The following is a 23,512-nucleotide window of genomic DNA, read 5'->3' as shown; positions in this document are numbered from 1 at the left end:
TGCTGCAATATTCCAGGGCTGAGCATGGAGGGGGTGCGGGGATGGGGATTTTTTGACACTGCCCCGCACGATCCGCGGGGATCCCCGCGGGTTTTTTTAGCAAATCTGTGACTTGAAGCGCAGTGAAACTAGTGGGACACAATCAAATGTTCTACATCTCTTGAAAATGGAATGAAAAGGGAAAATCAGATATGGGTTTTAGCAAATACTATTTTACAAAGATCTAGAGCTGACATAAACTCAAAGTAAAATAAATTAGAAAAACCCAAATGAGAAAGATGTGCATATTAGATAAACCCAAATGGAAAATTGAATTTCTTTGAATATTTAGGATCCCAGACGGTAAGTGAGCAATTTAGCGAGAAACCAGGTGGGATTCACAGTACATAACCAAATTCACTTGTTGCAAAAGAGATAACAAATGATGCATATAACATACACACACACACAAGCAAAAGTGAAAAGAAAAACTACAACCAACAGGTAATTCCAGGAATAAGATAGAAAAGAGGAACAATGTAGCTTGCAAGTTACACATTTGAATGCGGGCTTTGAGAGAGAGAGAGATATGGATCTGAGCTTTGGTTATAACTGTTTATTCCAAAACCCAAAAGCCTCAAAGAGGCGCTGTCGTGCTGTGCTTCAACCTTCAAGAGCAGGACTGGCAGGTGGTGAGGGCGTGAGGCAAGTCGGCGACTGGCGAGTGGGGTGCAGGTTGTGCGGTACTCTGTTGCTTAGAGCACTCTCATCAGGTTCCTTAAAGTGGTTCCCTTCCCTATGTTTACGGAAAATATCACAAAAAACACCAAAATCTAACCTCCAGCAGCTACCCTAATTTTGGGTTTTTTGGTTGGAAAGCACTGTTACGTTGCTTCCCAACCCATTGGGAAGCACTGTTGCTTCCCAACCTATTATTTTAATAAATAATTAAAAAAAAAAAAACGGCTCTCTCGTCTCTCCTTCCCCTTTCCCGCTTTGGTCTGCCGGAAACCATTTTCCAACCCCACAGCCTCACTTTCTCACCAAACAAACAAATAACCACCTTTTAATCACACACAAAATCCACAAAATCCAACTACCAGAACAATCGGAAAAAAAAAAAAAAAAAAAAAAAAAAAAAAAAAAAACCAAGAGTGTTCGGAATTCCACCAAAATTTCACAGTTTAAAATGTCCGTAATTTCGCCGGAAATTTCCTCTTGTTTCACCGGAAGTTCGCACCTCAAGCCACCAGAATCACGCCCTCAACTTCTACTGCGTCGACCCAGCGCGGTGTGGCCGAGGCCGATTTGCTGGAGCTCGTCGTCTTTTTCCATGAAACGGACCATCCGGTCGTAGCCGAGGCCGATTTGCTGGAGCTCGTCGTCGGTGAAGTTGTTGGCCTGGTTATGGCTCTTGGGGTTCCTGCGGAGGCGGTAGCAGCAGGACTCGGTGAGCTTCTTGCTCTTGCGGTGCGCCCCATCCTTCACGGCCTAGCGGAAATCGGCGGCGTCGCCCTCGATGTGGCCCGGTGAAAGGCAAGGAATTAAGGTTGTTGTGGTTGAAGATAGAGGTTTTGGGGAGAGGATTGAGGAGGCCGTGGAGGGTGAGGGAGGCGGAGGCGAGAGAGGAGGGGATTGGGGAAGTTTCTGGAGAAGACAAGAGAGAGGAAGAGAGAAGAAAAGAAAAAAGAAAAAAGAAATAAAATAAGAAAGAGAAAAAATAATAAAATAAGATAAGGAAATAGTATTTAATTGATATAGGAAAAATTTAAGGAATCTATTGTGGGGTATTTTTTTATAGGGAAGTAAAAAGTAGTTTTGTTCCCTAAATATAGGAAAAATGGTAGGGAAACTGATAGGAGTGCTTAAGAGTTAGGGTTAAGTTAGAAGGAAAGCAAGAACTAAGAAAGTGAAGCTTTTTCTCTTTTTAGTGTTTTTTTTTAAACTTGCGGGGTGGGGCGGGGACCCGAGAATTTTCAAGGGATCCCCCCGCAACCCGCCCCGCACCGTGCGGGGGGCCCAAATAAGGGCCCGTGGCCCGCACCATGGGTGCGGGTTTTAGGCTATATGGGGCGGGGCGGGGATTTGCTCACCCCTTTCCAACTGTTCATAGAGACTTTCCTTCCTCACAATGCGCACTGTCCAAGATCTTTGTTTGCTGCTCAAAGACTTCCTTACACAGCTACACGTGCAGTCCAAGACTTGACTTATGCAATATTGGGTATGTTTAGCAAGTGCTGGTACAAAACAGAATGGTGGGGTTGTTAATTTTAAAATTAGTAAAAAGTAATGATGTAATATAAAATAAAAAGAATTTGTATAGAAAAGTGAAAAAAAAAAAAAAAAAAATTTGTATTGTAGTGAATTTTTTTATTTGAATAGTAATAAAATTTTTTTGATGTGATATAAAAAGTGAAAAAAGTGAGAATATTTTGATGTGAATTGTTATTAAAAAATGTAAAAAGTTGAGAAAAGTTAGATGAACAGTGTCTTCCACTATTGTGTAATGTTATATTGTTTGTCAAACATACCCATTATTCTTTCTATGTCTGACTCTTTCCTTTCTTGTAATTGATTGTAACTGATTTGTATCCTTATAGACTAGGCGTAGATTTCCTTATTATTCTTACCTTGTATCTACACCTTGTATATCAATATAAATAAGAAGCATGGAAGTTGACAAAAACCTTTTCCTAAAAATTCTTTATTGTATCAAAGCATCATTAGGTTAACACCTCTTTGACTCTCTTCCCCACTTCCGCTCAACACCTCTCTCTTGTTTTTCAATAACCACCTAGGCGCGTAATTAAGGTTGATTCCAGTTCCTACCATTCAACATCAAACTTGTGAAGGCATTCGCTTCCCCTTGGTCTTATTGGATGTACCAACTATCCATGGCTTTGTAAAGTAAAATTCCATTAAAAATTGTGAATTTTCAGTGTTATATAACCAAAACTAGTGATCATCCTTTTCTCCCAACATTACGACGTTGTTGGAATTTTGTTCCTTGTATGGATTTTCAACTGTCCTTTTTATCAATAGAGAAATTGAAAATATATTGCCTTGACTTGTGGAGAAAATTTCTCAATAAATTGTCTTTGCATTGCTTAATGTCTTGCTAATTTTTCAAGCTTACTTGGTTTTCTTTTTTATATATACCTTAGTAATGTACAAATTTGTGGAACTTTAAGATATTCTTTTGTGGCAGAATAGTGATAAGAGAAATTGCAGTTTCGGTTGTATTGTTCAAATGTAATGCTCCAAAACCCTCTTGTTTCCCTTTCATGTCCTTCCTAGTGATATAGCTTTTAAAATTATTATTGAATTTTGATCAAATAATAATTTTAAAAGCTATCTCATTATTAGAGAGACACAAGAAGAACTTGTAGAATTAATCATTGGGCAAACCAAGAAAGTGAAGTGATGGAATGTTTTAGAATATCGCGGTTGGAAAACCAAATTTGGCATTGGGTTTGTAATGATCTTCTCAAATATCAAAAGGATCTGGAAAACCAAATTTGGCATTGGGCGACACGTACGACGGACTCTGACTCCTCTCTGGAGTGTTTTCCTGCCCAGAACCAATGAATCCTAAAAAACTAAAAAAACAAACCACATTCCATAGTCTAAAAGGACTAGGAGGACTAAAACCACCACAGGAACAAGTCCAGGAGGACTCAAAACTCTACAAGCCCACTCTAGCCTTCACTGGAGAAACCCAGGGAGGAACAAAATCCGGGAGGAGGGAGGCCCTCCCCTGGCAACCCAAACACAGGTGTTCTCTCCCTCTTTTCGTCGAAGTCCTGCGAGAGAGAGAGAGAGAGAGAGAGAGAGAGTGATGATAAGGCAATTGTAAATGATGAACAACTGTTGCAAAACCTTCGGCCACACCTAAATTTGAAAGAATTAGTGATAAAAGGGTATGCAGGCGTGAGGTTTTCCGACTGGGCGTCCTCGCTCTCGAATTTGGTTAAAATTAGCATAAGCTGTTGTAAATTGTGCCAACATATCCCACCATTGGACCGATTCCCTTTACTCGAGGTTCTTTCTCTTCATAAATTGAATTCGCTGGAGTACATAAGCAATGATGCCAGTGAAGTGTCCTTTTCTTCCCTCCAAAGTCTCTCGCTTGTGGCATTGCCTAAGCTGAGGGTATGGTGGAGAATGAGGGAAGGAGTAACAACAGAGCATGAGCAAAATTATAATCTTCCATTGTTCCCATCATTTCCAAGTCTTTCTCGTTTACGTATCCAGGGTTGCCCAGGGAGCCAAACAACACCCTCCTCTTCCTCTCTCTTTTCCACTCTCTCCAAATTGAAGTATCTTAGCCTTTCTTTTTTAGAGGAACTTGAATATCTGCCAGAGGATTGGCTGCAAGACCTAACTTCTCTTGAGATTTTGAGTATTTCGGACTGTCCTAAACTACAAATATCCATGTCTCCACTCTTTCAACATCTCGCCCGGCTTGAATATTTGAAGATTGAGAACTGCAAAGAACTTATCAGCAATGAGGATGAAGAGGGCGCGCAATGCCTTGGACCTACACTACTTCGTCATCTACAAATAATACAAGTTAGAAACTTGGTGTCTCTCCCAAAGGAGCTTAGGCATGCTACCGCTCTGCAATTGCTTGACATTGAGGACTGCCTTAGTTTGGAGTCTTTACCAGAGTGGATAGCCGACCTCACTTCTCTTCGTAGACTTCAGATCTACGGATGTCACAATTTAATATCACTGCCTGAAGGGATGCATTGCCTCACCTCCCTACATCATTTGACAATTGCGAGGTGTCCTCGCTTGGAGGAAAGATGTGAAGAAGGAACAGGAGAGGATTGGCCCAAAATTGCTCAGATCCCAAACTTTTCGAATGAGTGGGACCAAATAAGATTCAGGTTTTGGGATTAAGGAGCTAATATTCTGCAATGGCTTGAATATATCGACTGCCCTAGTTTGGAGTCTTTACCAGAGTGGATAGCCAACATCACTTCACTTCAGATCCACAATTGTTGCAATTTAATTTCATTGCCTGAAGCTATGCGCCGCCTCACCTCTTTACGTCGTTTGACAATTTTGCTGTGTCCTCGCTTGGAGAAAAGATGTGAAGAAGGAAAAGGCGAGGATCCCCAACAATTGCTTGCTGTCTAAACTCTTTCGGCAATTTTTATGGATGGGATCCGTAGCCTAATGCAGTACCTATTATTCTTCAGGTTCTTAACTCTCTTGTTGTTTTCATCTCCATTTTACTTTGTCAGGCTTTTGATAAATAATCTTTGACTGCATATGCAGAACCAACTGTAGCATGGAACAAACAAGGGTTTAAGAATAGACACATTTTCAGACCTTGCCGAAAAATCAGATTTGCACAAAGCTCTCAAATTTCCTGTATTGTTTTCTATCTTTCACTTCAATGGCAGTCCTACATGTCTAATATCTCGTTTTTATTTTATTTTTTTTAGAAAAAAAATAAATTTCTCGCATCTTCATTTGAAATGTATATTCTACAAATGGTAGCATCACGTATTGGGTGAAAGACTTTTGATAGACCAGGGAAGTCAATCCCATCCCAAATTTTCATAAAAACGCAATAAAAGTTTTGGATAACTCTGGGTTTTCTCATAATTAAATGCAGATTTAGACATTCTTTTTGTTATTATTGTTGCTGAAGTATAACTGCAATTCTCTTTGTTCATGGATTATTTTACCTTTTTACTGTTTTCATTGAAAAATTTTGAGTTAGTATTGAGTTTACTATTTGGTTTTTTGATGGTCAGAGAGACATGCATAGAAAAGCATCAATTCATGATATGGGCGTGAGAATCGTTGGGTTATTTCTGCAATATGCTTGGATATTTCAGCCTCACTTGTAGACAAAACAGTGGACACTATACAGAGCATTTCCATGATGAGGAAGTTCGGGTGAGGCTAATTGTAAGAATGACAATGAGCTGAGCCCGCGAAAAGGGCACATTCAATTAACCATATTTTTCATTTTTAAATAGTATTCTGCCTGCAATTTGGTGAACACCTTTTATCAGCATTTAGAACTTGAAAGACATGATCAACAATCCTAGCTGTATCCTTAAAAGCTATCTGACAAGTATTTTTTCATTTGCAGGTTCTTCCACTTGCTTTAATGCTTGCTTGTCGTCAAGTGAAATTGATTGTTGTGCTCCTAGGGTACTGACTGGAACTGATGATCATGTTAGCCAACCACTTTGTTTATGTGTCTCTTGTTAGTGAAGTGCTTTTGTTAGTGCTTCCTTCGAATATATATTCTTTGCAATTTATATTCATGGTTCTGTTATATCTAAATAGGATTTTATAAAATTCAATGTGTTGAAGATTCAGATTGTTTATATTATTTTATCTTTTCTTGTGTTACAAATTTAAAATATTAGGCACTAATGCCTATGAAAGCCTGGATCATAGTGACCTCACTTTCAAGGCTGGATAGAATGATATACTTGGGATGAGCCAGAAAACAAGCTTGAATCTGAAATAAGAAGAGTTTTTCAGGATTACCCTTGATCTGAGAAGAAAAGCATATCTCATTATAAACCTTATGAACAATTCATTTTATGGTGTGACACTTTTAGGAATCTTATTCCAACTATTTAGATTAATATAATTTTGTAAATATTCTTATATATAAATGGGTAATGTTAGTTAGTGAATAGCGTCTCAATAAAAGTTACTTCAGGCAACAACTGGTGAAAGTTCAGATTATGAAGATTTACTTGAATGTTCTCCAATAATTATTTCATGGTTGAGAGAAACAAGTATTTTGGAGAAAGCATGACGAAAGTAGTTGCAAACTCTATACTTCTTGCTGTGGCATGTTATTTACATGCAGATTCTGTCATGATAAAGTCAGTGACATTCATTGGATAAGTAAGTTTGCCCTTATATTGTTTGCTTGATTGTTGATAGACTGACATAGATAATATTTTTTTAATATCAATATTTATTTGCAGCAACGCTATGGTTTAAATATCACTATGAAAGCCTGGATCATAGTGATCAGTATGATATTGGCTCTCTCCTTTTCCTGTTGCCTAGAACTGGCTAAGCTATTGATTCTTGTTACTGATTTGTTCATTGTCAGTACATATATTCATACATCTCTAACCTACATGCTTGTTAAACTTCGATGCTTTTATATGTACTTGTGTGAAGACCGAGAAATTAAATAGGGAATTTAACGACTAATAAGATTATATTTATTAAATTGATGTGCTCGATATTTATATGATGGAAATAAAATACCATGGTGTTAAGTTGAATAAATTATAGTAGGTCTCATTTGAGGGGCATTTTAGTAATTTTTCTCTTTTTCTCCCTTATCCATTTTCTTTTCCTTTTTCTTTTCTTTCTTTTCTTTTTCTTCTATTTCTCCTCGGTGGACAGCAGTCCACGACTGCTTGTTCTTCTTCTTTCTACTTCTCCTTCTCTGTCCTTCTTTTCTTCTTCGTTCTTTCTTCTTCTACCCGAGCAACAGAGAGAGTCGGAGAGACTGAGGGAGGAGAGAAACAGAGAGAGTGACGTGAGAGGGAGAGACCGAGAGATGCTGAGAGCGAGATGAGATCGGGAGAGTTGAGGGAGGAGTCCGATCCTCCGGTGGGTGGCGCCGACGAGACCAGAGGGCGCCGGCGACACGATCTCCGGTGAAGACCCGTGAAACCCGTAACCCAGAACCCCTCAGACCCGCGACCCGTGAGCTCAAACCCGTGCAACCCATGGCCAAGTGACCCGAGACCCGTGAGGACCCGATCCTCCATGATCGGTGGCCGGGACTGAAATCCAGCGATGGAGGAGCTTCGGCGGAACCCAGGGGCTTGAACCCGCAACCCATGAGCCCAGAAAATCCGAGGACCCGTGACCGTGACCTGTGCGACCCGTGACCCGCCTGACCCGAGAAGAAGACCCGATTCTTCATGGCGTTTTCCGGCGGCTTTTCCGGCGGTCCAGTAGCGATTTCCGGTGGATTTGTTGAGGAAAATCCCTAAGGTATAAGTTTTATAATTTTTGTGGATTAATTTGTCGATTGTTGAATTAGGGTTTGATAATTTTGGGGATTTTCAATGGATTGTGTTTTGACTATGCATAGTTTAAGAATTGATGAATTTGAATGGATTGTATGGGTGTTTGGGTTGATTTTAGGTGGATGATTTTGTGTGGGTTGATTGGCTTGGTTTTGTGGGCCGGTGGTTGCTGTTTTGTGGGTCACGGCAGTGTTGATGTATGGTCTTTTGGTTCTTTGAGTCTTATTGAGTGTTTGAGTTTGCTTGGATTAGTTGAGCTCTTGGAAGGGTGGTTTTCGGGCTGATTCTTGTATTAGGAGTGCTCTAATTAAGGAAATTGGTTAAGTTGGTTTGTTGGAGTTGTTTTGATAAGTTGAGACTCGTATGAGCTAAATGACTTTATGTGGATGGATATTTTGGTGCGATTGATGATGTTAGTTGAAATTATGGATTGAGTTCTTGATGGAATCCGGAATTAGTGTTGATTTGTGTTGAGTTTGTATTTTGAGAGTTTTAAGTATAGTCGATTGTATGTAAAAGAGAAATGGTGGATTCGGGATGGAATAAGGTTTGATTAATATCTCTCTATCATGGTTGTTTGTGTTAAAATGATGGATCGTTGGTGTTTTAATGTTTGAATTTTTGAAGGATCTAGTTAGTCTCTTTGTTGTGGCCATGTGAGTTGAAATGCTAGTTGATGGGTGTGTTCTTAGTTTTGATTGTAATGTTTTATGGGTATTTCTCCTAGCTAGGCCGAATGGGTGATATGGATTGTTAATGGTTGAGTGATTTTCCAAGAAGATTGTTTAGGGTGATTATGTTAATGGAAATTGGAGGTGTTTTGTATGGCATTTTTACTTGGCTATGGTTGGTGGAAAATTCTGTTTGGTATGCTTTAGGTTGGATGGTTTCTTGGTGTGGGAAGCCAATGAGGAGTTGATGTTTAATGTTAAAAGTTAATGTGAGATCTTTTGGTGTTAATAACAAAGATGATGGAAATAGGGAATGAAATATTATGTAGGTATAGTTATGTGGTTTTGAGTGCTAGTAGGGTATTTAGTTATGTTTATGAGCTTAGGTTGGGTTGGATTTTAGAAAAGGCATGAGGAATAATTAATGTATAAGGGAATTAGAACAATATGATGAATGGGTAGGTGTAAAACGTTAAGTTCTATGAGTTAATGGTCGGAACATTTACCAAACTAGAAATGAATTAAGGAAATAAGTAAATAGAGTTAGTGAAGGAGTATAATAAATAAATAAATGGAATACATAATGATTATAGCTTAAGAGACATAACTTATGTAAGGAACTACCAAACCAACATTATGTGTATCATTAGATTAGGTTTAAGCGTTGTGTGTATATGTATAAATGTATATATATGTACACACATACATGTATGCGGGTTAAAAATATATTAGTAACTCAGTAAATAAGCAACAAGCTATAAAGGGGATTAACAATGGTAATATATATGGCTTAACAATAATAAGTAGGCGAATAATATAGTAAGTGCACCTTCTAATTAATAAACGAATATAATAAGAACCTATAACCAATGATTAGCCTAATAGTAGTTTAGGATACCTAGCTAGCTTTAGAAGCGAGTGATGTGACGTGTGAGCACGCGGGTAGTTAGGATGTCATTGAGTATGTGATTCAATAGCATAGTCTAATGCTACCAATGTTTGCAGGATTGTGTTGTAATTGGAGACTTCAATGGTTCTCCAAGGTAGAGTTCGAGTAATTGGAATCCAGTGGGAGTTCGAGTCAGGAGTCTAATGCAGCCAAGGTGGGTATTCCACTCACTGAGAAAATATATATTTTTATATGTATTGGATTGATAAAAATATATATATTGTTTATGAAACTGAACCAACCATATGATGAAATGTATATGCTTTGAGATGATTTATTAGTTTCGATTATGTTTAAACTATATCAATGATGTTTAAGAGATAGTGCAAGAGTGAAAAGTATTGACTAGATTTAAAGTGTTGAGTTCTGCGGTTGAGATTTAAATTATGCAAATTGTTTGAGAACATGTCATGTTGAAACTGCGTAGATTTGATAAAGAAACTAAGTTTTGAATGATTTCAAAGTGTTGGGTAAAATGCGGGATTTGTTTAGTTTTAAAAGGGCGTGATTTAACAAATGCATGATTTCAGCGTGACACAGTAGTGAAATATATACTGGTCAAGCACGGAACATTGAGCATGTAGTATAGAGCATACATACCAGCAGTATCAGTATATCAGCAGCATAACAGTATCAGCAGCATAACAGTATCAGTATCAGCAGTATCAGTATCAGCAGCATTACAGTATCAGCCCCAGTTCATGCATAGCATATATAGCATTGTTTTGTGAGAGATGTTTTTATGTTATGAGTAGTTTTGCTAGACGTATTAGTATGCATAAGAGTATTCATGGAAAAGATCTTATGTATATTTTTATCGGATGGTCACGTGTTAATAGCATACATTGAACTTGAAAGTACATGGATACATGACTACCCAGGTGCGAGTAATGGCATGTCTATGAGTAGGAAGGTTGACTGTTCTTGTTCATCAGGAAAGACGTGTTAGCATGATTGAGTTTAACTCTAGTGCTCTCATGATCTACTGACGTCAAGACACGAAGCTGGAATACGATTAGAGATGGTGTTGCGAGTGTTTTGTTGAAGGATGTTATCCTAGTATGGAAGAGTAAGATGCCATGTTCTTTGCTTAAGACTTATGTGTATACATGATATCTGTGATGGAGTGATCGTGTGCACATATGTCCAAGCGACCGGTGAAAAGTATTATTATAGAGGGGTCTATATGTAGAAACTTCCAAGGAGGGATGTCTGGAACTTCTACATGTTTTCACCGCTATATAGTATGTTTTAAATGATTTCTGAATAGTCGGTGTTTGCTGCATTAGCTGTTGGTAAATTGTGGCTAATATAGTGCTCGCACGACTAAAATAATATAAAGGTTGGTTCTTTGTGAAAACTCAGTTAGTCTTATACCACTGAGGTCTTAGTATGAGGTATACTAAGGCGGTGAACTCACTATTTCACCTATGCGGATGTGGATACCACCACAACCGTGTAGATGATGTTTCTTTGGCTGCAGGTACTACGGTATAGTCGATGGGTCGGTAACAGTGTGCTTGGGATATTATGACTGAAGCTCGCCGCGACAGTTGTAATTGTCGGACCACGGGTTGTCCACTATTTTATAGGTTTGGTATGGCTTGTGACATTTGTGTCACTTATTCTTTGTTAAGCCATTATTGTTATAGTGTTAATAAGACTCAAACAGATAGATGTTAAATGGCTCTTTGTTGTAATTAATTTGTGATAGATGTATAAGTTGTAATTTCCGCTATTCAGATTTATGTTTTCCGCTGCATAGATAGATGTATGTTATACTCTGATTATCAGGTACATGTTATGGGGCATGTGCCATATGTTGGCTGAGCGACACGTAGTCGTGCCACTGCGATGACTCGTTTTATGTTTAAAAAAAAAAAAACGGGTCGTCACAACTTGTGTGGATAGGTGCACAGTTAGGTACACATTTTGTGTTCAATCGATGTATGATTGGTTAGATATACTACTTAATATGTGTACACAAGAGTTTTGTGATCCATATTAACTGATGGAAGCAGATTGCTATATATGGCTGTCGTTCTTATTGTCTTTTCTTTCTATAATCTAAATTTATGATTATTTTTACTATAGTTTTATTAGGAAAAGCGAATTCCTACCTTCTTCTCCTTTAATCAATTTTCTCCCTAAATGTTGTTTCTTTGGTAGAACAAAGATGTAGCTGCTGCTTATGACTGCAAAATTGTTGAAGGTGTTCTTAGCCATCAGCTGAAGCAGTTTGACAGGAACCACCACTTGAAGATGAAAACCATCTAGTTTTATTTTCAGTGAAATAAATCATAAATTTCCTACCTTGCCATTCACAGCTAGGTGTGTTGTCCAATCCACTCTTCAACCTTTCAGTGAAAATCATAAATTTTCTCGTTTATATATCAATAATTACCCTATAAGGTCCATAATGGCAGATGTAGCACCAGGGAGCCAAACAACACCCTCCTCTTCCTCTCCCTTTCCCACTCTCTCCAAATTGAATCATCTTAGCCCTTATTATTTAGAGGAACTTGAATATCTGCCAGAGGAGTGGCTGCTAAACCTAACTTCACTTGAGATTCTGCACATTTGGGCGTGTTATAAACTACAAATATCCATGTCTCCAATCTTTCAACATCTCGCCGCACTTGAAGATATGCAGATTGTTAACTGCAAAGAACTTATCAGCAACGAGGATGAAGAGGGCGCGCAATGCTAACTATAGGAAACGTTTCAAGCTTGGTGTCTCTCCTAAGGGAGCTTAGACATGCTACTGCTCTGCAATCGCTTAACATTACGGACTGCCCTAGTTTGGTGTCTTTACCAGAGTGGATAGCCGACCTCACTTCACTTCAGACGCTTCAGATCTACGGTTGTCCTCGCTTGGAGGAAAGATGTGAAGAAGGAATATGCGAGGATTGGCCAAAAATTGCTCACATCCCAAACTTTTTGAATAAGTGGGATTTCGGCAATTGGTCTGGAAGAGATCCGTAGCCTAATGCAGTACCAATTATGCTTCAGGTTTTGAAGTCACCAATTAGACAGTAATTTTCTTCTGGTTATTGTTCATCTCCATTTTCCTTTGTCGGGCTTTTGATACATAATCTTTGACTTCATATGCAGAACCAACTGTACCATGGAACAAACAAGGGTTTAAGAATAGACACTTTTTCAGACCTTGCCGAAAATCAGATTTGTACAAAGCTCTCAAATTTCCAGTATTGTTTCCTACCTTTCACTTCAATGGCTGTCCTACATGTCTAATATCTTGTTTTTTTTTCTTGTTTTTTTCTTTTTTAAATGTTTCTCTCATCTTCGTTTGAAATGTGTATTCTACAAATGGTAGCATCACGTATTGGGTAAAAGACTTATGATAGACCAGTGAAGTCAATCCCATCCCAAATTTTCATAAAAACGCAATAAAAGTTTTGGATAACTCTGGGTTTTCTTATAATCAAATGCAGATGTAGACATATTCTTTTTGTTATTATTGTTGCTGGAGTTTAACTGCAATTCTCTCTGTTCATGGATTGTTTTACCTTTTTACTGTTTTCATTGAAAAATTTTGAGTTAGTATTGAGTTTACTATTAGGTATTTGATAGTCAGGGAGACATGCATAGAAAAGCATCAATTCATGATATGGGTGTGAGAATCATTGGGTTATTTCTGCAATATGCTTGGATATTTCAGCCTCACTTGTAGACAAAACAATGGACACTATACAGAGCATTCCCATGATGAGGAAGTTCGGTTGAGGCTCATTGTAAGAATGACAATGAGCTGAGCCTGCGAGAAGGGCACATTCAATTAACCATATTTTGCATTTTTAAATAGTATTCTGCCTGCAATTTGGTGAACACCTTTTATCAGCATTTAGAACTTGAAAGACATGATCAAGAATCCTAGCTGTCTTTAGAAGCTATCTGACAAGTATTTTGAATTTGCAGGTTCTTCCACTTGCTTTAATGCTTACTTGTCTTCAAGTGAAATTGATTGTTGTGCTCCAAGGGTAATGACTGGAACTGATGATCATGTTAGCCAACCACTTTGTTTATGTGTCTCTTGTTAGTGAAGTGCTTTTGTTAGTGCTTCCTTTGAATATATTCTTTGCAATTTATATTCTTGGTTCTGTTATATCTAAATGGGATTTTATAAAATTCAATGCGTTGAAGATTCAGATTGTTTATTTTATTTTTTCTTTTGATCATAGTGATCTCACTTTCAAGGCTGGATGGAATGATATACTTGGGATGAACCAGAAAACAAGCTTGAATCTGAAATAAGAAGAGTTTTTCAAGATTCAACTCTTGATCCGAGAAGAAAAGCATATCTCATTCAAAACCTTATGAACAGTTCAATTTATGGTGTGGCACTTTTATGAATCTTTTTCCTACCATTTAGATTAATATGATTTTGTAAATATTCTGATATATAAGTAATGTTAGTCAGTGAATAGCGTCTCTGTAGAAGTTACTTCAGGCAACAACTGGTGAAAGTTCAAATTATGAAGATTTACTTGAATGTTCTCGATTAATTATTTCATTGTTCGGAGAAACAAGTATTTGGGAGTAAGCATTATGAAAGAAATTGCAAACTCTCTGCTGATTGCTGTGACATGTTATTTACATCCAGATTCTGTCATGATGAAGTCAGTGACATTCAATGGATAAGTAAGTTTGCCCTTACATTGTTTGCTTGATTGTCAATAGACTGACATAGATAATATTTTTTAATATCAATATTTATTTGCAGTAAAGCTGCGATTTAAATATCACTATGAAAGCCTGGATCACAGTGATCAATATGATATTGGCTCTCTCCTCTCCCTGTTGATGCAATTCAGAAGGTTGCTGCTGCTTATGACTGCAAAATTGAAGGTGTTCTTAGCCATCAGGTGAAGCAGTTTGACAGGAACCACCACTTGAAGATGAAAAGTATCTAGTTTTATTTTCAGTGAAATAAATCATAAATTTGCTACCTTGCCATTCACCGCAAGGTGTGTTGTGCCATCTACTCTTCAACCTTTCATAGTACATGTGGAGTTTCTCTATAACAGGGCTCTGGAGGAGAAGAGGGCTCGGCTGGGTTTGGTGGAATGTGTTAATCATGAACTCTTGCAGCCGTATCCTGTTCTCTGTTATTTATCTGTAAACATTTTCCATTCTCCTTTCAATACAATCATTCAATTATCACCCTTCTGAATCCATTGATCGATGAGGGCTTTGGGCACCACATTGAAATAACTTATTCAACCTTTTTTTTTTTTTTTTTTTGGTAATACTTAAGATTAGAATAATTTGCTTTTAAGGCATCCATGAGAAAAATAGTTCTGTCCTTTTCATATATAATTTTTTTTTTCTTCTAAAACTCGTTATGTTATTGTTTTGCTTTAAGCTAAAGAAATTGCAATTGAATGGAAATAAGATTTATATTTCATGAAAAAAAATCACAAAATTGTTATAATGAAACAATGCAACCAGCTAAAACTCTTGTATAATTAATTATTTTGTATACATAAAATATCAAGTTCTTTCTTAATTCAGAATACTTTTTTGAACAATTCACAATATTGCAATAGATTCGTGCCTAGAAGTCTATTTAAATAGACTTAAAGAAAACCTAGTTCTAATTGGAATAGGATTTCAACAAAATTCGCTCAAATTTTGGGGTTCATATTTCCGAACGATTTTGGAATAGTAAATGTTTAACTTAGGAAAATTCTATTTTAGATATATTCGTTGCATTTTGAGTTATATTTTCAACGCTGCTAATTTCATGTCCATTCGATCATTGAGCCAAAAGTTATGATCAAAACACTGAAAAGTACTCGATTGGGAATTGACAAATTCGATTTTAACTTCAATTAATGAAATTCTAATTGGCTCATTCTCTTGATTGATTAGACTTAAACAGATCATATAGGTCTTCTATTCCTTGATTGATTATGCTTAATCACATTTTATAGGTTTTACAATTTGAGTTGGATTCAACCCACTTAAATTTGAGTTCATCATCATGCATTGGATAAATTTTTTCACTGACTTAACCATTAGATTAAAACTTACAACCAAATATGTTTTGACACTTAATTTTCTCTACATTAAAAACCTAACAAAATTCAATCATAACCTGAACCATTTAATTAAACTGGTCAGACCCCTCAATTTTTACCTGTTAATTTTATGTTGGGTTTCTATCGAATTCGTAGGTCGTGTAAAAAATTGTTAGCCTTATATGTTGCATGTCAGGTTTAAGTCTTTTGAAACATGTGTATTAAACTATATAGCTCAATCTTAACCCAATCCATTTAATTAAACGGATAGGATTCTTCAACCTTACTCTTCTCTCTCACTTCCTCAAAGTAATACCAAGCAGCAATAGGTGAGATTCTTTCATCAAAGTTAGCATGCATGTGAGTGGTAATCATGTCCCCAGAGATAGAAATTAACATCATAAGAATCTCCAAATGTGGGAGAAAATTATTATTATTATTATTATTATTATTATTATGTTCTTTTTGTTCTCTGTTCCAGATAGTGCGCTTTGAGCTTTCCATTTGTAATTTGCTCATATCACCTCAAATCCAATCAACGAGTTGTTGAACAAAAAATATTAAGATACTATATTATAGTATCTTCATTTTTAACGACGACGGAGGAAACAAAACTTTATTAAGAGGACTTTTATAAGATTGCGATTTTAAAAAGTGTAGTTTAAAATAATAATTTGAAAATATAACTTTTAAAAGTATAGTTAAATGTTTGATAAAATCACAATTTATCAATTAAAATCGTAAATTAACCTTTAAAATTCAGCGTTTTCAAAAAAATCATATTACCTGCGATTTGAAAAAACAAATTTTTAAAGTTTTTAAATCATAGTTTTTAAAAATATAGTTCCCAAACTATTTATGTTATACGATTTAGTTTATAATTATACCTATTGTCTACGAAATCGCAATTTCAAACGTCCCCTAAACTTGACTAACATCACAATCCTACACATTTATAACGATTTAGGGAATTTGTTTTTTCAAATTAGGGGGCGTGTCAAAGTCTTTTATAAATTAAGTAATTATTTCATATACGTAGTAAATACAACTATTTCTTAATTTAGAATAAGTTTGGTAGTTTATAATATATAAAAATTTCTTTGGTTTTTTATTTAGTGGTTCATCAATTGTTTTCATTTGAGGGATAAATATAAAATTAGTTTGTGGTAATTGGTCTAAATTACAAATTGTTCTTGGCAATATAAAATAATTCATAGATCAAGCAAAATTATAATTTAGTCCCTACAGTCAAATTCCGTCAAAAAACTTGACGAATTCTGTTAATATGCCACGTCAACACCAATAAAATAATGGCACATGTCATTATTATTAATATATATATCAAGAACTAAAAATTAAGAGTGACTTGTAAAATTATAAACATGTGTCCTACTCTAAGGACCTCTAAATTATTTTTCTATATCACAGGGACTGATTTTGCATTTATCTCCTTATTTTAAGTGGTTAACTCTAAAACCAATATCATTTAGCTCACATTTTTTTTTTATATGTCCACACAAGAGGGGAATTGATGATTCGAACTAGTGACTTCCACTTTATGAGGCGTGATCCCTATCCGATTTAGCTCACGTTTGGTAAACAAGAATATGGGCAAGAATGGAATAATCATTCTTGCGAATAACCATTTTTAATTGAGTAATGTTTCTTACACAATTTTTGTACAACTTTTACACAACTCTAACAACTTTCTTTTAAAATCAGCCATTAAATATTTAGGACCCACATGTTGAAAAACAAATCTAATGGTTAATCATAACAAAAAGTAGTTAGAGTTGTGCAAAAGTTGTGAGAGAGTTGTGTAAGAAACATTACTCTTTTTAATTTTTTGTTGTGCGCTAGTTAATTTTTTTTTTTTTATATATATATTTTAATGATAGTTGATCCAATGATTAATAAGCACCAGCCGCACTACCACATGAGTTTGGTGGGATGGGGATTTATTGTCATAAAATTTTGTATTCTCTCAAACTCCCTATAAATATGGACTCTTTTTATTCTAAATTAATCAAGTAAATAAGAGCAAATTGTAGTCCTTAAAACTTTATCCTATAAACATAAGTGTTAAACCGAACCATATAAAATTTTGATCTCTATTTTATTTTATTACTGCTATTGCCTTTATATTTCCATTTGATTATCTTTCCTTTCGGGCAGGAACAAATAAGATTTAAAGTATAGACGCTTCTTCGGACCTTGCCGACAATCAGTATTTCTAGCTAGTATTGTTTCCTATCTTTTACTTCCATGGCATTTTTTGGTATTTTTCTTTTTTAATTTAGAGCCTTCTGTTTATCTAAAATTTTAGGCAAAATGGCTAACTTATCTAAATTTTCCTCTACTTTATTAAAATAATCGTTTTTTAAATTTTTTATTCAACGAAAATCATACAGAAAGACCAAAACATTTTTCTTCCACTTCTTGAATTTTTTTTCTACTTTCCCTTTCTTTCCAAGTTGTTTCTCAGCAACCAAACAGGCAAACAGCACAGAGAAACAAGAATCACAAAGCGCAAACACCCACTGGACCAATCGCAGAGAAGACGCAACTCAACCAAAATCAGACGAAATCACAGAGAAGACGGCAACTCGAACAAAATCAGACGAAATCCCGAACACCCACTGGACCAAAATCAGACGGACGGGCAGACGAAAATTAGACGAAATCGTAAACACCCATTGGACGAATAGGCAGAGAAAAAACTTTAGACGAAATCGCAAATCAAAAATCAGAAGAAAATCAGCACTGCCATGGTTATTTGCACTCTCCGGGGCAAAGACGCCATCGTTATTTGCCGCAGCTCAAGCAAGATCCAGATCCAGGGATGAAGATGTCATCGTCATCTTCCTCCAAAATCACAGAAAAGATGCCATCGTTATCTTCTGGGAGACTTGGGCGATTGCTGGGAGAGAAAGAGATGAAGTATCTCTTGCCTGGAGAAGAGACTGGGGTGGTTGTGGTGCCGCCATTGTAGGACTGAATTGCATTACTCGCCTAGCAGGAGTCATAGTCGAAAACTGTAAATTTAATTCAAATCATAAAAAGCAGAATCAAGTTTGTTTCACCCACATATGTATATACAGAAATACACTTTGAATTCTATAATTAGATGCATATATGTTGCTTACTTAGGTTATACTGAAAATGATTGAGATGATGCCCATGTTTGGAGGTTGGTGGTTGTAACTTGTATCCCACCCACCGTTTGGGCCTCCAACCATATATGTAATTCGCCGCCATGGCTAATTGGATGAGCGTGGCTGAAATAGCAAACCAAAATGGAAAGGAACGATTGGATAAAAAACCAAGAAAGTTAATCACAGAGAAATGATTTGATGGGTTTAATTTCAGTTTGAGTAAGGAATCATATATGTATAGATACAGGTAGAGGGAAATGGAGAGAACCCTTTCAGAATGAAGATAAGTTGTTTGGTTGTTTGGTCTTTGGAGTTAATTGGTTCAAGTATCAAGAACATATGGCAATGACAGACCAACTACCTCTAATGCACTGCACTATCACTCTCTCATTCGTCTTCTACACCCCACAACGCCATGAAAAAAAAAAAGACGAAAAAGAATCCAACCTCCCTCAATACCCATCTCGGATTCAGAGTTTCCAAGCTCAAATCTTTGAAAAGAAGAAGAAATGTGTTATGTGGGTAAAGCTACAAAGATCTTCATCTTCATTGTGGTGGTTGTTGGCCTCGTTCTGGGACTTGGGCTTCTCCGCCACAGCCTCCAGAAGACTTACAAATGCTTTGGCGGCTTTTGCCACTCTTCTTCATCCTCTCCTCCTCCGGTGGCCTTCCCCAACCCTGGCCTTTCCCCACCAAGCCCACCTAACCCAAATTCATGCCCTGATCCTATCATTTCCACCCCTAACCCAAGCCCAAGCCCAAGCCCACCTCCTCCGCCGGCAGCAACAACGGTGGCAGAGCCAATTAATCAGCCGAGTCCGGTGATGGCAACACCTGGCCCTGTGCATGGTTAGCTGCATTTTTCATTTTGTAAGGGTTGTAGAAAGTTGTTATGGCATTGTTTTGCATTAGTAATTTTGTTTAATTTCTTTTTCTTTTTTCGTTAAATAATTGGTAAATTCGTAGTTGAGTTTTGTATGGGACAATGTGGGTTGATTGATGTTTTGGTTTTTGTAACGGTCGATTAATTTTTGTTTTTCTGCATTTGGAGAATCTATTTGTTGGAACAATCTTTGTTTATTAGTGGATTTAAAGAGTTATCCCTCCATTTTGGTTCGATGTACAATGAAACCAATGGCGGAGATAAAGGGGGCAGGCATGCAAATGTCTAAAAAAAAAACATGTAATAATTTAACCCATATTTTATTTTGCCCCTACAATATGCCCCTACAAGGTTATAAGCCCCTACAAATTAAATCAAAACATTCATTCCCTTATATTTTCTAAGAAGAAAAAATAAGATAAAAATAAAAATAAAATAATTCAAGACATCTTAGCCCAGTCCCAGCCCAACGGCAGCATCACCCTTAAAAAATAGAAGTTACTCTCAAATTTGAGCTAGTATTGAACTAAGAAAACTCAACCCAAAACCAAAATTAGACACCATAAATGATCGACAGTCGACACGCCTCAAATCTTCCTCTACACGTCATTAGCAATTTTAGGGCGCGTAGGATGCAATTTTAGATGGTTTGTATTTTGTACTTTTCTTCCTCTTTTTCTCTTCTTCTTTCTTTCTTTCTTTCTTTCTTTCTTTCTTCTTCTTCTTCTTCTTCTTCTTCTTTTTTTTTTTTTTTTTTTTTTTTTTTTTTTTTTTGTATTAGTAAATGCCTACATGTTAAGTTGTTAACTGATATATCAATTTGGCATATATTTATGAAGTTTGATAGATATGTTTTGTGATACATATATTATGTTATAATATATATTTTAAATTGTAATTACCATACTTTTAATAAAAATATAGTATATGAAAAGAACAAAAAAATTTATTTATCATTATATTTTTATTATTTTAATTCCACCCTTACTAAGACAGATTCCTGGCTCCGCCACTAAATGAAACCTTGTCCCACTTGTCACATTATGTTGACTAGGTTATCTACTTTGTAGTGGATTAATTGGCTGTTGCTTATGCCACTAATTTAGTGCTAATATCCATTATGTCTAGGTTGAACCTTCAAATTTGGAGTAATGATATAAGGAAGATTAGAGCCTTCCCAAATGTAACGTGACTTTAAAATTATTATTGAATCAAAATTTAATAATTATTATCTCAAATTCCTTAATAATTTTAAAAGAAATGATATTAAGAAGGACCAAAGTCCATGTTGTAGCATTACTCCGTCAAATTTTGACAGTTTCAAAAATGCCTGAAGCAGCAATTAAAATGCTTCTATTTTTGCTTTTCATCCAAAAGAAAAAATTGTGCTCATTTCCAAGGCTTTGTCATGGGTGATTGATTAACTTCCAAGAATTTTTAGGCTTTATTTGTTAAAATTTTTGTCTTTTCTACTTTATTTTCAGCACTTCGATCGGTTATCATTGCCTTCTGCATTTTATTTATATATGGTCCTGTCTGAAATAAAAGAGCCCAATGATATATATGTTGAGATCCAAATCTAAAATTTTTAATGCAAGATGTTAGTTGGCTAACTCACTCTTTTATGGATAAAGTTTTCCATAAACTGGATTAATGAATTTTTTTACAATTGAAGTATATTAAACTACACCTATCAACCGATTCACATACGTTCTTAAAACATGCGATTTTTATATGCACTTTTAATATATAGAATTAACAAAGTAAAATGCATGTGACGTACATTAATTAATCACTTGAATAGTCTGATATAATCTTAAATCACTACTTGTCTCGTAAATGAATTGTACTTGTTTGAGAATGAATTGTAAAAGTACCCATCTCCAAATGCAATTGTATGTATTTGCTGAAATTTCAGTGTATTTGTTGAGGGCCTTGCAGAATTTAGAATATTTGTCATTTTTTTTTTTTTTTTTTTAAGCATTTGAAATTTACTCGTAATTCAATATTGAACACTTGTCATGAACTAGTTTCCCAAATGCATCTGGTAAAATAAAAACAGCTAGCAATCATCACCAAGAATTCATCTGATGATTGTTATGCCTGAAGCATCATCATCACGAAGCTGATCAAACCCATTAGGATGCTGACAAGAAAAGTACTGCCTCTGTGAGCTGATGACGCTGGTGGTTCAGTTGAAGATCCAGTCGAAGAGGTTCGAGTGGATTCAGTTGAAGGAATAACAGAGAATTCTGGCGCTTGTGTTGGTGAGAAAGCAGAACTTTCTGGACCTGGAGTAGGAGCCAGATCAGGTGTCACCGAAGAAGCCGGTGGCTCGGCTGAAGGAGATGATGCCGGCGGAGCTGCTGCTGATGCGAGAGTGTCTATCTGGACCTTCATTCCTTGGCTGCAATGTCCGATTGTTCCACAGATGAAGTTTCTCGTGCCTGGGGAAGAGAGCGGGATGGTTGTGGTGCCGCCGTTGTAGGACTGAATTGCGTTACTCGCCTGGCAGGAGTCATAGTCTGCCTTGGAAACCTCAAGCACATCATGGTTTGGTGCATATTGGAAAACTGTGAATTTAATTCAAATCATGAAAATCAGAATCATGCATGTTTATTTCACCCACACGTGAATATACAGAAATAAACCTTGAATTCTGTTGAGATTTGTATAGAAATCTAAAATACAATCAAGAATAAAAGCGGAAGCAAGAAAAAGAAAAGAACACGATAAATTATGGGTGGTTCGGTATTAGACACTTACGTCCACCATTTAGAATAACCCATATATAGGTCGTGTCTCATTAATTTTATTGTTTACAATTCATAAGTCTCTATTTATAGTTGAAAAAGTCAATCTATACAAATAAACCTAAATCGACTTAAACAAGAAAATATAAATCGACCTAGACTGTGATCATATAAATCATGAATAATATAAATATTAGAATAAAATTCTATATATAGATGCATATATGTTGCTTACTTAGGTTGTCTCCAACTGAAAATGATTGAGATGATGCCCATGTTTGCAGGCTGGTGGTTGTATCCCACCCACCGTTTGGTCCTCCAACTATGTAATTCGCCGCCATGGCTAATTTGATGAGCATGGCTGGCATAGCCAAACTCATCAATGTTTTTAGCATTAATGTCATTTTGGATACAAAACGAAAGAAAGTTAATCACAGAGAATGAGAGAAATGATCCGATTTGTTGGGTTTTCAGTTTGAGCTAGGAATCATATATATATATACACAGGTAGAGGGAAAAGGAGAGAACCCTTTCAGAATGAAGATAATTTTGTTTAATTGTTTGGTCGTCTTTGGAGTTGGTTTAAGCATCTTCAATATGGCAATTACTGGTTGTTTTCTCAGGGATTTCAATAATTAATATTGCGGCCGTTTGCTACCTCAACAGGTTGTATTTTTGGTGGATTATTTCTTAGGAAATGGATTATTATCTCAAAAACTTAATCCGATAAAAAAACAATTTATTTATTGATTTAATTAGTATTTATAATAAAGTTGATCGAACTAGGTAAACGGAATAAAAATCCATGCAATCTTCTCACCAGCTCAGGTACACGTATGTATATATACAACCAAAAAGGGGAAGAGTTGTTCATGTAGTGGTTAATGGCATCCATGTGAAAGACCTAAAACATGTATCCAACCCACGATTGCAAGGAAATATATAAAAATTAAATTTGTGAATCCATTTTGAAAATGTAGGCACCATTGACGCTCCATCCATCAAGCATCAACGATTGAAAGATCCGGAGGATCAT

The 23,512-nt window shown here is 36.2% G+C and overlaps 2 protein-coding genes across 9 annotated transcripts in view; one reads left to right on the top strand and one right to left on the bottom strand.

Annotated features, from left to right (window-relative positions):
* LOC133860716 (putative disease resistance protein RGA1) overlaps window positions 1-14,825 on the top strand; it is a 53,036-nt gene extending 38,211 nt beyond the window's left edge. The window contains exons 2-10 of one of the 8 annotated variants that reach the window (XM_062296302.1): window positions 5,266-5,361; window positions 5,751-5,895; window positions 6,095-6,156; window positions 11,811-12,653; window positions 12,756-12,850; window positions 13,581-13,642; window positions 13,844-13,997; window positions 14,079-14,303; window positions 14,386-14,825. The gene's annotated coding sequence lies outside the window, so the exon portion shown is untranslated. Of the gene's footprint in view, window positions 1-3,826; window positions 5,187-5,265; window positions 5,362-5,750; window positions 5,896-6,094; window positions 6,157-7,354; window positions 7,987-9,697; window positions 9,796-11,103; window positions 11,239-11,810; window positions 12,654-12,755; window positions 12,851-13,580; window positions 13,643-13,843; window positions 13,998-14,078; window positions 14,304-14,385 lie in introns of those variants that run through there. The other 7 variants (XR_009898920.1, XM_062296301.1, XM_062296300.1 and 4 more) reach the window with 7 other exon arrangements.
* Window positions 14,826-21,724: 6,899 nt separating this feature from the next.
* Window positions 21,725-22,942, bottom strand: LOC133861430 (uclacyanin 1-like). The gene is made up of 2 exons (XM_062297225.1): window positions 22,712-22,942; window positions 21,725-22,296 (listed from the first exon to the last, which is right to left on the bottom strand). The coding sequence occupies exons 1-2, from the start codon at window positions 22,878-22,880 to the stop codon at window positions 21,821-21,823; spliced, it is 645 nt and encodes a 214-aa protein (XP_062153209.1). The 5' UTR covers window positions 22,881-22,942; the 3' UTR covers window positions 21,725-21,820.
* Between the last annotated feature and the right edge of the window lie 570 nt (window positions 22,943-23,512).

This window comes from Alnus glutinosa, chromosome 2 (assembly GCF_958979055.1).
Source record: "Alnus glutinosa chromosome 2, dhAlnGlut1.1, whole genome shotgun sequence".
NCBI classification, from domain to species: Eukaryota; Viridiplantae; Streptophyta; class Magnoliopsida; order Fagales; family Betulaceae; genus Alnus; species Alnus glutinosa.
The sequence above is the reverse complement of the archived record's forward strand: the minus strand, read 5'-3'. Positions and strand labels throughout refer to the sequence as shown.

What these genes read in the sequence shown, in the direction of transcription:
- LOC133861430 (XM_062297225.1), bottom strand. Translation starts at nt 22,880, where the DNA reads ATGACATTAATGCTAAAAACATTGATGAGTTTGGCTATGCCAGCCATG. An exon ending in TTCAGTTGGAGACAACCTAA is followed by an intron (nt 22,297 to 22,711) that starts GTAAGCAACATA and finishes TTAAATTCACAG; the next exon opens with TTTTCCAATATGCACCAAAC.